The 11,141-nt window shown below is 36.8% G+C and overlaps 2 protein-coding genes across 3 annotated transcripts in view; one reads left to right on the top strand and one right to left on the bottom strand.

Moving 5' to 3' along the window:
* Positions 1-2,197: 2,197 nt before the first annotated feature.
* On the top strand, positions 2,198-5,840 carry LOC109052979 (homologous-pairing protein 2 homolog). The gene is made up of 8 exons (XM_019070409.2): positions 2,198-2,341; positions 2,479-2,579; positions 2,739-2,828; positions 2,939-3,050; positions 3,148-3,293; positions 3,647-3,700; positions 4,021-4,080; positions 5,345-5,840. The coding sequence occupies exons 1-8, from the start codon at positions 2,320-2,322 to the stop codon at positions 5,399-5,401; spliced, it is 642 nt and encodes a 213-aa protein (XP_018925954.1). The 5' UTR covers positions 2,198-2,319; the 3' UTR covers positions 5,402-5,840.
* The window catches only part of LOC109052978 (max-like protein X), an 8,578-nt gene continuing 3,014 nt past the window's right edge, over positions 5,578-11,141 (bottom strand). The window contains exons 2-8 of one of the 2 annotated variants that reach the window (XM_042722145.1): positions 9,318-9,357; positions 9,015-9,104; positions 8,610-8,719; positions 7,533-7,635; positions 7,343-7,442; positions 6,946-7,147; positions 5,578-6,848 (exon numbers count right to left, since the gene is read on the bottom strand). In XM_042722145.1, the coding sequence (XP_042578079.1) occupies positions 6,792-6,848; positions 6,946-7,147; positions 7,343-7,442; positions 7,533-7,635; positions 8,610-8,719; positions 9,015-9,104; positions 9,318-9,357 (702 nt within the window). In that variant the 3' untranslated portion in view covers positions 5,578-6,791. The remainder of the gene's footprint in view (positions 6,849-6,945; positions 7,148-7,342; positions 7,443-7,532; positions 7,636-8,609; positions 8,720-9,014; positions 9,105-9,317; positions 9,358-11,141) is intronic. The other variant, XM_042722153.1, reaches the window with a different exon arrangement.

The raw sequence follows: 11,141 nt of genomic DNA, 5'->3' as shown, positions 1-11,141 counted from the left end.
AACAGCAGTTTTATCTCACTTTGCTATATGGGGTGAATTCAGGTAAATCAGGATGGTTTTTGTTATTGAATTGTGCCTGTTCACCCCCCTGTTTCCTACATTTTTAAAGAGCTCTGTTGAAAAATAGGGGAAATTGCAGTATATTGTCATTCAAATTACTGTTTTTCATCTGTTTGTCAGTCAAATTGAAAAAATCAAAAACAATATCAACTTGTTTAACAGCTCAGCAATGCTGTTGATCTGGATAATACAGCAGCACATGGATTTTGTTTGGATTGACTCTACCTCAAACAAGACATTCGGCTGTAACTGCCACCTGTTCGTACACAGCCTCCTCTCTTCAAACATACCTTTAACCGTTCTGACTTTATGCAGGAACTTTTATACAGGTAGCAGCAGAAAAACTGTAGATCTCCTCTGCATCCTCTCACCTGGTCTGGTCTGATATGAGATTTAAAGCAAAGTGTAATATTCAGTGCAGTACTGAAGCACAAAGGGTTTAAGAAAACACCTTTGATGTAGTATGATGAAGCTGGTGGAATTAAATGAGTTGAATTTGCTGTTTTATTTGCTGTTTCTTTAGTAGACGCTGACCTTTTTTGTTTGGCACTTTTGCCGCTTGAATTGTTTCTGTTTCTGACCCAATATTGATGAGACCCATCATAGCTGGCTTTAAGCTTTCATTATTGTGTACGCTGGAAAGTAGGAAACATAACGGAAAACTGCTGTACTGATAAAAAGGCATTCTGTTACCAGAGATCAGTGAAGTGTTTTCTATTTTTTTTTTCTTTCATTTTAATGTAAAGTAATGGAGCATTGAAGAATTATAAGGAAGCAGCTTATCTTTTCTGTCACTTCCTGTTATTCCAGTTTGTTTATTACATTTCAAACACAAGTCTTACTTTATCCAGCCGAGTTGAGTTAGGTTAGAAGATAAGTACTGTTTATCGGAGTGTTTCATATTTGGTCACTTTGCTGTGATTTTACTTAACCTCTTTTCTTTTTTTTTCTGTTTTGTTTTTGCTTTGTTGTGAGCCCTAAGGTTTTGAATTGCTGATGATATTTTTTTGAATTGCTGTATTAAAGGTTTTGAATTTTTTTTAGGTAATTCATGTGTTAAACGTTTCATTTGTAGGATAGATTCTTTAAAAATGATTGAAGTTTAATGCATAGTAGTTTACAGATTTGAAAGCCTTTTATTTTCCCTGTATTTTTATGATTGTAGTTAATAATACTATTATTAATAATGCTTTACTATTTATTGATTTGGTTTGGTAAACTGTCCATATTTCTTTTGAAAAAAGCACGATCAGAATTTTTTATTATTTTTAAGTGCGTCAGTGTGATTACCATTCAATGGGGGAAATTATCTAGCCATTTTACCCTGTCCATTTACCTTTTTGTGGTCAATTTCAATAAAAGTCACCAGCAATTCAAATAGGACAATGAAGTGGTAGTTTATCATTTGAAAGAAAATTATGCCCAGCATCGTCTATTGATGTTGTATTGATGTTAGTGATTCAAACATAAATCAGTTATCAGTCTGCCATGTTGAGGCGAATGCAAAATACAGAATCACTCATCTTTTCTTTCTTTGTGTGAGCATTTAACAGTAGTCTTTCTGTAGCTGGATTCTGCAGTGTCTGATTTTTATTTCTGTACAGAACTATTTCCCTCTTACATTCTCTGTAATTGGTTTTTGATCAATTTTGATGTGCAAGACAATAAAGAGACGAATGAATATATATTTTAGACGTAAAAAGTGTGATCTTTTTTTATTAGTTATTGAATACATTTAATTTTGTTTGTGACCTATTGACCAAATAATATATTTATATTTCACAAATACACATTTTCACAAATTACAATCAAACAAATCAAACTTTTCACATGCTTTTTATGATCCTGCCCAGTTGTTTTAATTCATTTAGAAATATTATAAACAGCAAGGATACTTTTAAAAAGGCCTACATTAAATATTTACGAGTATAGTGATATTATACCATTTTTTTAAAAACACTTCTGTGTTTTTGTCTAAAAAAGCAACTAAAAATAATTACAAATGTATTACATTAGCAAAGATCCTTTTTAATCATAATGCCAAGATGTTTTAGATGTTTGAGTTCTTAAATAAGCTTAACTTAAACTCAGCTCACAAAAACAAACATATTCATAACCAGAAGATTCAACACGCACCAGAATGATGATTTTTAAGATGACGTACGTAGCGTCGTCACCGGTAGTCCCACAATTCAACTCGGCGCGCGAAAGCTGACTGAGGTAAACAACAGAAGAGTGCAGAGCTAGACCGAGCAAACAATGAGCAAAAAAGACAGTGCAGGTACGCGATGCTTCTTTTTCTTACACTAGTGAACATTTTATGCCTTCGTTTGCTTGTGATTTCATGAATGAGATAGCACAACGCTAACTTACAATACAATAATCAGCTGTAACGTTAACTTACTGCATCACACACAGGCGTCGCACAGATCCTCGCTTACTTGAATGAGAAAAACAGACCCTTTAGTGCTCAGGATGTCTTTTCAAACCTACAGAAGCAGTGTGGTCTGGGTAAAACGGTAAGCTAAGAGTCTGTGAAATTACAAGAGCTCTTTGAGGTGTTCTCCGTTTGTTTTAAATGTGATTATTTGATATTACATTTTGTATACAGAGTGTATTATGTGGAATGATTTTATGATGTTAAACGCTTTTATTTTCTCTGCACTTAACTTGAACAGGCTGTGGTCAAAGCGATGGAGCAGCTGGCCCAGGAGGGAAAGATTCAAGAGAAAGTCTATGGAAAGCAGAAGATCTACTTCGCAGATCAGGTCGGTCTGATTCCTCATTTAATATAATAGGATGGAGACACTTTGCTCTTAATATTAAGAGAACCGGTGTTGGTTAATCAGCCTGACAGATGTCCCTTCAATCTCTTCAGTCTCAGTTTGCGGATGTGAGTGATGCTGAACTTAAGAAGATGGATGCTCGTATTGCGGAAATCAGCACTGAAGTACAGACCATATCACAGAGCTGCAGGCAGCTGGATACAGGTGTGCACCCAACATGCGCCGCAGGGTAAAGATGTGTTGTTTGAACTTGTGCACAGACTGTTTGTATGTGATAAAACGTTCATGTTTTTGCCCTCAGAACTGAAGGAGCTGAACAGCTCATTAACCACAGCGGAGCTGAAGGCACAGATCCAGGAGCTGCAGGCAGAGTGCTCTGGGTACAGAGAGAGGCTGGATGAAATCAAGTCTGCTAAAAACCATGTGACCCCTGAGGAGAGGCAGAAGGTTCGAAATCACTGCGTTCTTTAATATCTGGTGATCTTTTTACCTTGGCACCAAAACCAAGTGTTAACGTTTACCAGCTCTGTGCATGATTAATGAACACAAAATGTAGTGTTGAATAAGTGCAATCCACCGACATGAATTTCCCCCACACTGGCCGTGGGCCGTTCTTATTGTTGAGCCCTGTACATTAAATTGCTTTTTGTAAGCAATGCAAAAAGACTTATCTTCTAGCATCTCTGGAATATGTTTGATTCATTAGGTGAAGTTTATAAAGATAATGTGGCTGTCCTGGGGCAGTCAGTAGTATATTATGCTTGTTTATGTTGCTGTGAAATGTATTTCTTGCCCCTCAGGTTTACAAGGAGAGAGATACTTATGTAAAGGAGTGGAGGAAGAGGAAGAGACTGGTAATGATCCGTAAAAACATTTATTCGCAATTTCAGATTCTGCCCAGGAGACAAAATGTCAGCTTATTTTTGATGATACAGCTGTAAGGCATGCCTTTATGAAAGTGCATTCATTTCAGATTTATCTTTGTGTTTGGTTTATTTACATACGAATGGAAACTGCTCTTGCACATTATGGTTTTTACTATCACTGCCAATAGTCAACTGACTTAAAATGATACATTTGATACCTTACACTATACAGATATTTATTAAGTCTTACAATGTGCCATAATATGAAACTCCAAGTACAGCTTTTAATTTTTCTCTTTACCTGCCAGGTTACTGATATGGTTGAAGCTATTTTGGAGGGGTACCCAAAGAGCAAGAAACAGTTTCTGGTGAGACATTTCCTTCGAACAGGTTTTTTGACAGCCAAACCCGTTAAGGCTGATTTTTATACTTCTGCGTCAGACCTACACCGTAGGCTATGTGTCAGTTTTCATTAATACTTCTGCGTTGTTGTCCGCGTCGACGTGCAGTACACGTGCAAACTAGTATGCAGTGTCCACGGGCATGTTGCTGGTGTAACCCACAGTACCACGACAAAAGCCGAAGAAGCAGCGACTCGTCTAAGAATCATTATAGCCGTGACGGCGGCAAATAAACATCAGATCATTATTTAAAACTACAAAAGGAGACAACAACAGAACAGGAGAAGAAATGGCATTTTTTAAGTCTCCACAAGGACTTGTACCACCGCAGATCAACATTGTTTGTCGCGGACAACTACTGATGTATAATGCTCTGTAGTATAATAAATGAAAATACACTTGTTCTTTGCTTTGTTTTATTTTATATAAGAAGGTGTAACATTAAAATATATTAAAGTGCACATAAACACACAAAACTCAAGCACATACGAAGCGAGGGATTGTAGCAGACCAATCACAGCGCTTGCGGTACACGTAGAATTGTCGTGCTGTTAGATTTTTGGAGAGGTGCACGTCAGCCTATGCCATACTACACATAGCCTACGGTGTAGCTACGCAGAAGTATAAATTGGGCTTTAGAAGTAACAGTTACTTGAAGTACACCCTTGAGATTTGACGTTAATATTTCAATTACAACACATTTGCTTGTTCACGATTGTCTGATGTCGGTTAATGGTCACATGACATGCAAGTAAATAGATCGTGAATCTTTAACTCGTTTCAACTCTAATCACAAAAATGAAGAAATATATTACTGTTGTAAATTACAAATGTAATGTAAAATTAAAATGTTTCATGATAATCATAATTTTTACACTACAAGTAACATCACTTTTTAACGTTCATACCCTAAAGGTTTTATTTTATCTTAATACTATTGAAATGCTGCAAATTTCTGGCCACAAAAATATTGGAAATCATGCGACTCTAAATAAAGTGAACTTAGCTCAAGTGGTATACCCAAATGCACATTAAAATTGCAGCACAGGCAGAGATTAAGTTTTAATTTTACATCGGATATTATCAAATTATTAGCTTTTCATCAACTTAAAAAAAAACAAACACACAAACTCCTAGGGGTTCACAGTATTTCTGTTCACAGAAATTTTTTACTGTCAATGTTGCCTACCTGAGTCTTTCCTCTACATATTGTGTTTGTGTTTGAAATCAGGAGGAAGCTGGGATTGAAACAGATGAGGACCATAAAGTGACAATGCCCAACATCTGATGGAGGACTCGCTGAATAAATTCAGATCATGCCAACATTGTTGCCGGGACACCTAACCAAATTTGGGAAGGTTGGAAAGTAAAGTAGAGGATTCTAGGACACCGAGAGAACTGTTTTGTTATAAAACAATCCTATTTATAAAAGTGTTGAGAGAGAAAGAACAAACAAGCTGTAAATAAGTTTGAACATTGTTTATTTTTCAATTTAAAAAAATTATACCGATACAAAAATATTTCAAGCAGATTGTTCCACTGAAGTCAGAAATGCAGAAGCACAGAGTCTAGTATAGTAGTTCAGCACGATATAGCCTCGTTCTGTGAGCTGGCATTTCACTCCACTGTATGGCTTAACTTGTAAAGACGTCCCTTATTCCAGCACAGGTCAAACAGTTGATTGTACAATCGTCTGTTATTTAACAAAAGATCTCAATACCTAAAAATCTGTGTCCTGAGTAGACTTTGATTCTAATTTTCATTATGCCTTAATTAACATTCATTAAAAATATAAATAGAATTGGGTGGTCGCACCAAGTGAAGCTGCTACCATTCACGGATGCGACTGTGTCTTCATTGATGGCTTATGCAGCACAAAAAAATACTTCACAATAGCTTAAACTATTAACATAAATGTAGAATAAAACATTATTGTGCTACACACAGCTGAACAAAAATTTACATAACATGCAAACAAGAGGTTTATCTTCCATTATTTGTGCGTAGACACTGCAATCTTTGGTCACAGCATCCCAAGGACAGTGGCTTAAGAGGAACGACGATGGCTCAGCATTGCCAAACTTTAATTATATTAAAGCATGAGGGACAGCTGTTTTTGGATGTAAAAACCAACTGACAGTGATACATCACAGTGTAACTAGACGTCTCGGTTCCCCTTTCCAGCACTAGCCTGTTCGCAAAGGTGAAAATGTAGTTGTGCTTTGGAAAATGACTTGAACATGAGGTAAAGATTATAACTGAATGCAACATACCAAGCTTAATCATTCAAAGGCAGCTTCTGGTTTATAATGCAGCAAATTGAGACATATCTGTGTGTTCGACAACATCACCAAAATAGAACTTACACATTCATTCATTTCTAAACCAGCTGAAGATGTGTAAGGAAACAGAATATGCAATCGCAAACATCTTGGAACAGATTATTACCTTCCAAATTATTAGTAAGAAAATGACAGATCTGACTAAATGATTGCATTCCCACATTTTTTGATTGGAATCACTGCCATAAACACTTCACTATATCAGTCAATACTTGAGCCAGCGCTGCTACGTCTCTTCAGAGTTCTTGAATGCATCGCAGTCCATTAAAGAGACTGTTCTTGAATGAGATATTAGCCTGAGAGACAGACAGACGTCAGACATACAGATCGACAGCTTCAGTACAGCTGACCGGTCACTTGCTGCAGCACAGTCACCACAAACTCTCTCAGCGTCTGTCAACAATACAGAAAAACAAAACAAGCTGAGCACTGCAACATAGCATATAATTAAGGTACGAACAGGCCTTAAATGTGTGAGCATGTGTGCTACCTGGGGCTTGCAGTGTTCCTCGATCCAGCTGAAGACGCAGGCAGAGAGCTCCTGAAAGCTGTTGACTGACACTGAGGCACTGAAGGACTGGAACAGAGAATCCATGATGCTCTGAAACACACTGAACTTCACCTGATCTGAAACCTGCTCGCTGCCCTGCTGAGGGTTATTCTGATGAGCCTTCACAATGTGCTCATAGTTCCTGAAACAAACCCCACAAAGTGTAAATCAGAGACACAGTATCTAAGAATTTTCTTCTTTCCTTGGCAGAAGAAAGACAGTGTCAGATAAAGCCCTCTGAAAGCAGATAACCCTGTAGGAGAATGAGTGGAACTACATTTGTCCACTCAAGCAGTTCAAATGTTTCTGGCCCCCCTTTATATAACCGACCACTCACGTTTTCATAATTTTCAGCGCCATCACCTCCTTTCTAAGAGTTGAAACATCCTCTTCCTGTTTCTTCTTTTCTTTGTGGAGAAACTGAATGTAGTCGATTGCTGCAAACACACACACAAGTCACTGAGCTTTTCCATTCCAGAGTAAAGACATGTGACAAGGAAATATAAATAGATAATGAAGGATCTCACTCTTCTGCAGGACTGTAGCTTTACTTATCTTCTGTGTGGCCATGGCAAAGTCCGACTGCTGCAGGCATGTAGGCACTATAGACTGCAGGTCATCATAGCCTTTCTGTGGGACAGAGATCCATACATACACATTCGAGTGTAGAGAAGTTGAACGCTAGAAGCACGGCACTGTTCTCTTTTATACGGGAGTAGCTCATGATCCAGTGTTTACGGGATCAGAAAGTGACTCAGTTCACAATAAATTCTGCTCCACATGAACTCATCTGCATGTTTTGGGTTGCTTGTAATGTGTATTTGGGTACACAACATGCACTGAGCAATTTTACAAATTTGTAATGAAAAGCGCTCAAAAACCAGCTGTTGTCAACAAAAGAAGTTTTAAAGGATTCCTGCGATTGCGATTTATTTAATTTATTTCCACCAAAACTAAAGCTTGATGGATTATTGTTATTATTTTTGCCATATTTCTATGTAATCACAAGGTGTTTGGCCAAATTGAGCAGCCCTACAAACAAGCACAACAAGCTTAATAAAGAAATCATATTCACAATTTTCATCAAGGAAAAAATGTAATTAAACAAAAATAATTTGCAGTTTCCACCCCAAATTGTACAGATCTATGTTGACAAAATCTATTTCTTTTTTTTTTCAGATTTAGTCTCTTAAAATAGTATGAAATGAAGGTTAAATCAATCCAAATACAGACGTCTTTGGCAGTTACATCTCATCTTGCAGCATATTTTTTAGGCAGCATGTCAAGTTAAACATATTTCAACATAAAAAAAAAAAACGCATCTCATGACACTGTTCCATTTCATTGCATCAGACGGAACTGCAATGCTGCCGCCCTGAACTGAAAGTCACAGAGTACAGCTGCTGTCAGAAAAGCAACTGAACCACAAGTTAACACCCAGAACACCACCATAACCTACTGTAATATTACAAATGGAATATTTTGAATGTAACCAAGTCAAGTAATTACGCTGCTTTTATGACTGATTATTGCCATCACTTATGTAAGCTACTATATTTTCTGTCTTGGTTTTCCCTCAAACAATTTGCTCTTCTCACTCTTACCTTGATGGCATCTCTGCGTTTCTGCTCTGCCTGTGTGTGTGCCTGTCTTCTCCGGTCTTTATATGACTCTTTATAGGGCGTCTCATGTCTGTTGTCACTGTCTTCATCATCTAAACCAAAGGGATGAACCGTATGTTAGCAGACTGTATCTTGATGTCTTTTAAAGTTGCAATAATCATCGCAGATGAGGCAGATGACTGCAGGAGCAGGGATTAAATGCTTGGAAGTGTCTGGCATACGGTTGTATGGATTTAATTGTTCACAATTAGATCTTATACATGCATTTTAGAAAACGAACGGGTGAATTTTTTTCTTTCATGACAGGGTAACGATGACCATTTTAGAGTAAAGGTTATAAAATAATGGCCATGTTTGATATTAGATGATTGAGGTTAGTATTATCACCTGTGTTTGGTACTGAAGAGGCACTTGTGGATCCAATGCTGTTGGCTCTTGACACCAAACTTCCTATGTGAGCACTCTCAGCAAAGAAACCTAATGATATTGACATTTATATAAGTTATAAATACATAAACTTATGTACATTTTTGGTTACTTTTGGATTACTTCTACAACATTAGACAGCACAAAGTATATTCAGTTTTGTCAAGTCAACCCTATATTAATTATATTTTTATAACTGCAAATCTAACCTTCGTCTTGGCATATAAGCTGCTTTCAGTGATATTTTCTAGCTCAGGTACTCACTGTGATCGAAGCCGTTGTCGCTGAAGGCGCTGTCCGTCTGCTGAGACATGGTGACAGGTGATGTATAAAAGACAAACAGAAGAACAGTCAAAGCCAGCCAGACTAAACATCCAGAGACCAGCAGCCAGCTGATGATCACATATGCAAACTGAGCCTGACCTGTCCTGCCTTACCTTTATCTAGGACACCTCTAACTCTCCACTGTGATCTGCCCCAAATAACCCCTTTAAAACGTGACATTTAATCTACATGCATAATCAGTGATCGAATTGTAAAAAATTAAAGGGGGAATGTGGGGCGAAAGATCCTGTGATTAAAAATTATTACAAACTTGTCTATATATATATATAATATATATATATATATATATATATATATATATATATATATATATGTGTGTGTGTGTGTGTGTGTGTGTGTGTGTGTGTGTGTGTTAGAGAAAGGTTTTTTTTTTTTTTTTTACTAAAAAATAAGATTTATAAAGTGATCTATGATTTATGAGCTGTTTTCCTTGTGTCAAAAGTTACAAGTTTTTTGGGGGGGCGGGGTCTTCACAATGTAGGTTAAACCAATGCCTGCGCGCGCACACACACACACTCACACAATGTAGGTTAATGCGATGGCACACACACACACACAATCTCTGTGTGCCAAATGCCCCAAATTGTGGCATTTTTGTAGAATGTTTATATAATATTTCAATAACGATAATTAATATTTTGCTGAGTGCTGGTTTAGGCCTGTCATGGATAAAAGAAATATGTCACTAAGTAAGGCAAGTATCTGTTTTAATGAATGATTAATTGAATCATTTAATCAAACGATTCTTTCAAAATGTCTGATTCAATTAATCGAAGCAAGTTGACTGTTTATAAATGGATCATTGAACAACTGGCTCACTTGGTTCTTTCAAAAAGAGATTCATTCGTGATAGAAACACCTCATGCTCTGAGACAGACATCTGCTCCAGCTTTGTTTGGAAGTATTTCATTTGCAAAACAGGAACAAAGACTAAATGTGTCTAAAATGTAACTCACTCACTTAACTGTCGGTTGAACGGCTGTATAAAAATTAATTTAACATTTGCATCATGCACACATGCTGGGATAAAAAATAAAAAAACAGGGATATTTATCTTTCATTATTTTAATTATAGAGGCATTCTAACTTCATTCTAATAGACTTCATCGTGCAATGGATGCTTTTGGACTCGAGACGTTTTTTTTGTTGTTGTTTAGTTCCACACTTCATAACAGTGACATAGGCAGATTTGTATTTTTGGAGGACCCTGGACAAAAGTGAGCGGGCACCCATTCCTAATGAAGTTGGAGAAGAAAATGAAAGAGTTTTTCGACATACCCTAACTGTATGAACCGGTGTTACGGGATTTTCGGTTTCAGTGGGCTAAGCACACATGAATATTCATGAGTTTACCGCACATGCACGTGGAACTCCTTGCATCTCAGCAGATTTAATGGAATGTTTTAAAAAAGGATAATACAGCGCTGCACAAACCTATGCCTAAACTACATTTGTTCATCATTCTGTAACAGTTTATAATGTTTTTATTAGTTTGCACGTTTTGTGCAGTCGTCACTGACTGAATGATTGCAGACATTCAACACACTTAAGCTAGTTGTAACTTACTTTGATTTCAGTTCGTTGTGCTGTAGCTTGCAATGCTTTAAAACTGTGTCTGTTGTTAGTTGTTATCATTTGAGTACAACGGGTGAAATAAACTTGTATTAAATAAACTTGTATTGAAATAAACTTGTTTAATCCAATTTTGGATTAGACAAAATTGTATGGATAAATTTAAAGAAG

This window comes from Cyprinus carpio, chromosome A3 (assembly GCF_018340385.1).
Source record: "Cyprinus carpio isolate SPL01 chromosome A3, ASM1834038v1, whole genome shotgun sequence".
Lineage (NCBI taxonomy): Eukaryota > Metazoa > Chordata > Actinopteri > Cypriniformes > Cyprinidae > Cyprinus > Cyprinus carpio.
This window is presented reverse-complemented; position numbering and strand designations above follow the sequence as displayed.

What these genes read in the sequence shown, in the direction of transcription:
- LOC109052979 (XM_019070409.2), top strand. Translation starts at nt 2,320, where the DNA reads ATGAGCAAAAAAGACAGTGCAG. An exon ending in AGTGTGGTCTGGGTAAAACG is followed by an intron (nt 2,580 to 2,738) that starts GTAAGCTAAGAG and finishes TAACTTGAACAG; the next exon opens with GCTGTGGTCAAAGCGATGGA. An exon ending in CTGCAGGCAGCTGGATACAG is followed by an intron (nt 3,051 to 3,147) that starts GTGTGCACCCAA and finishes TTTTGCCCTCAG; the next exon opens with AACTGAAGGAGCTGAACAGC.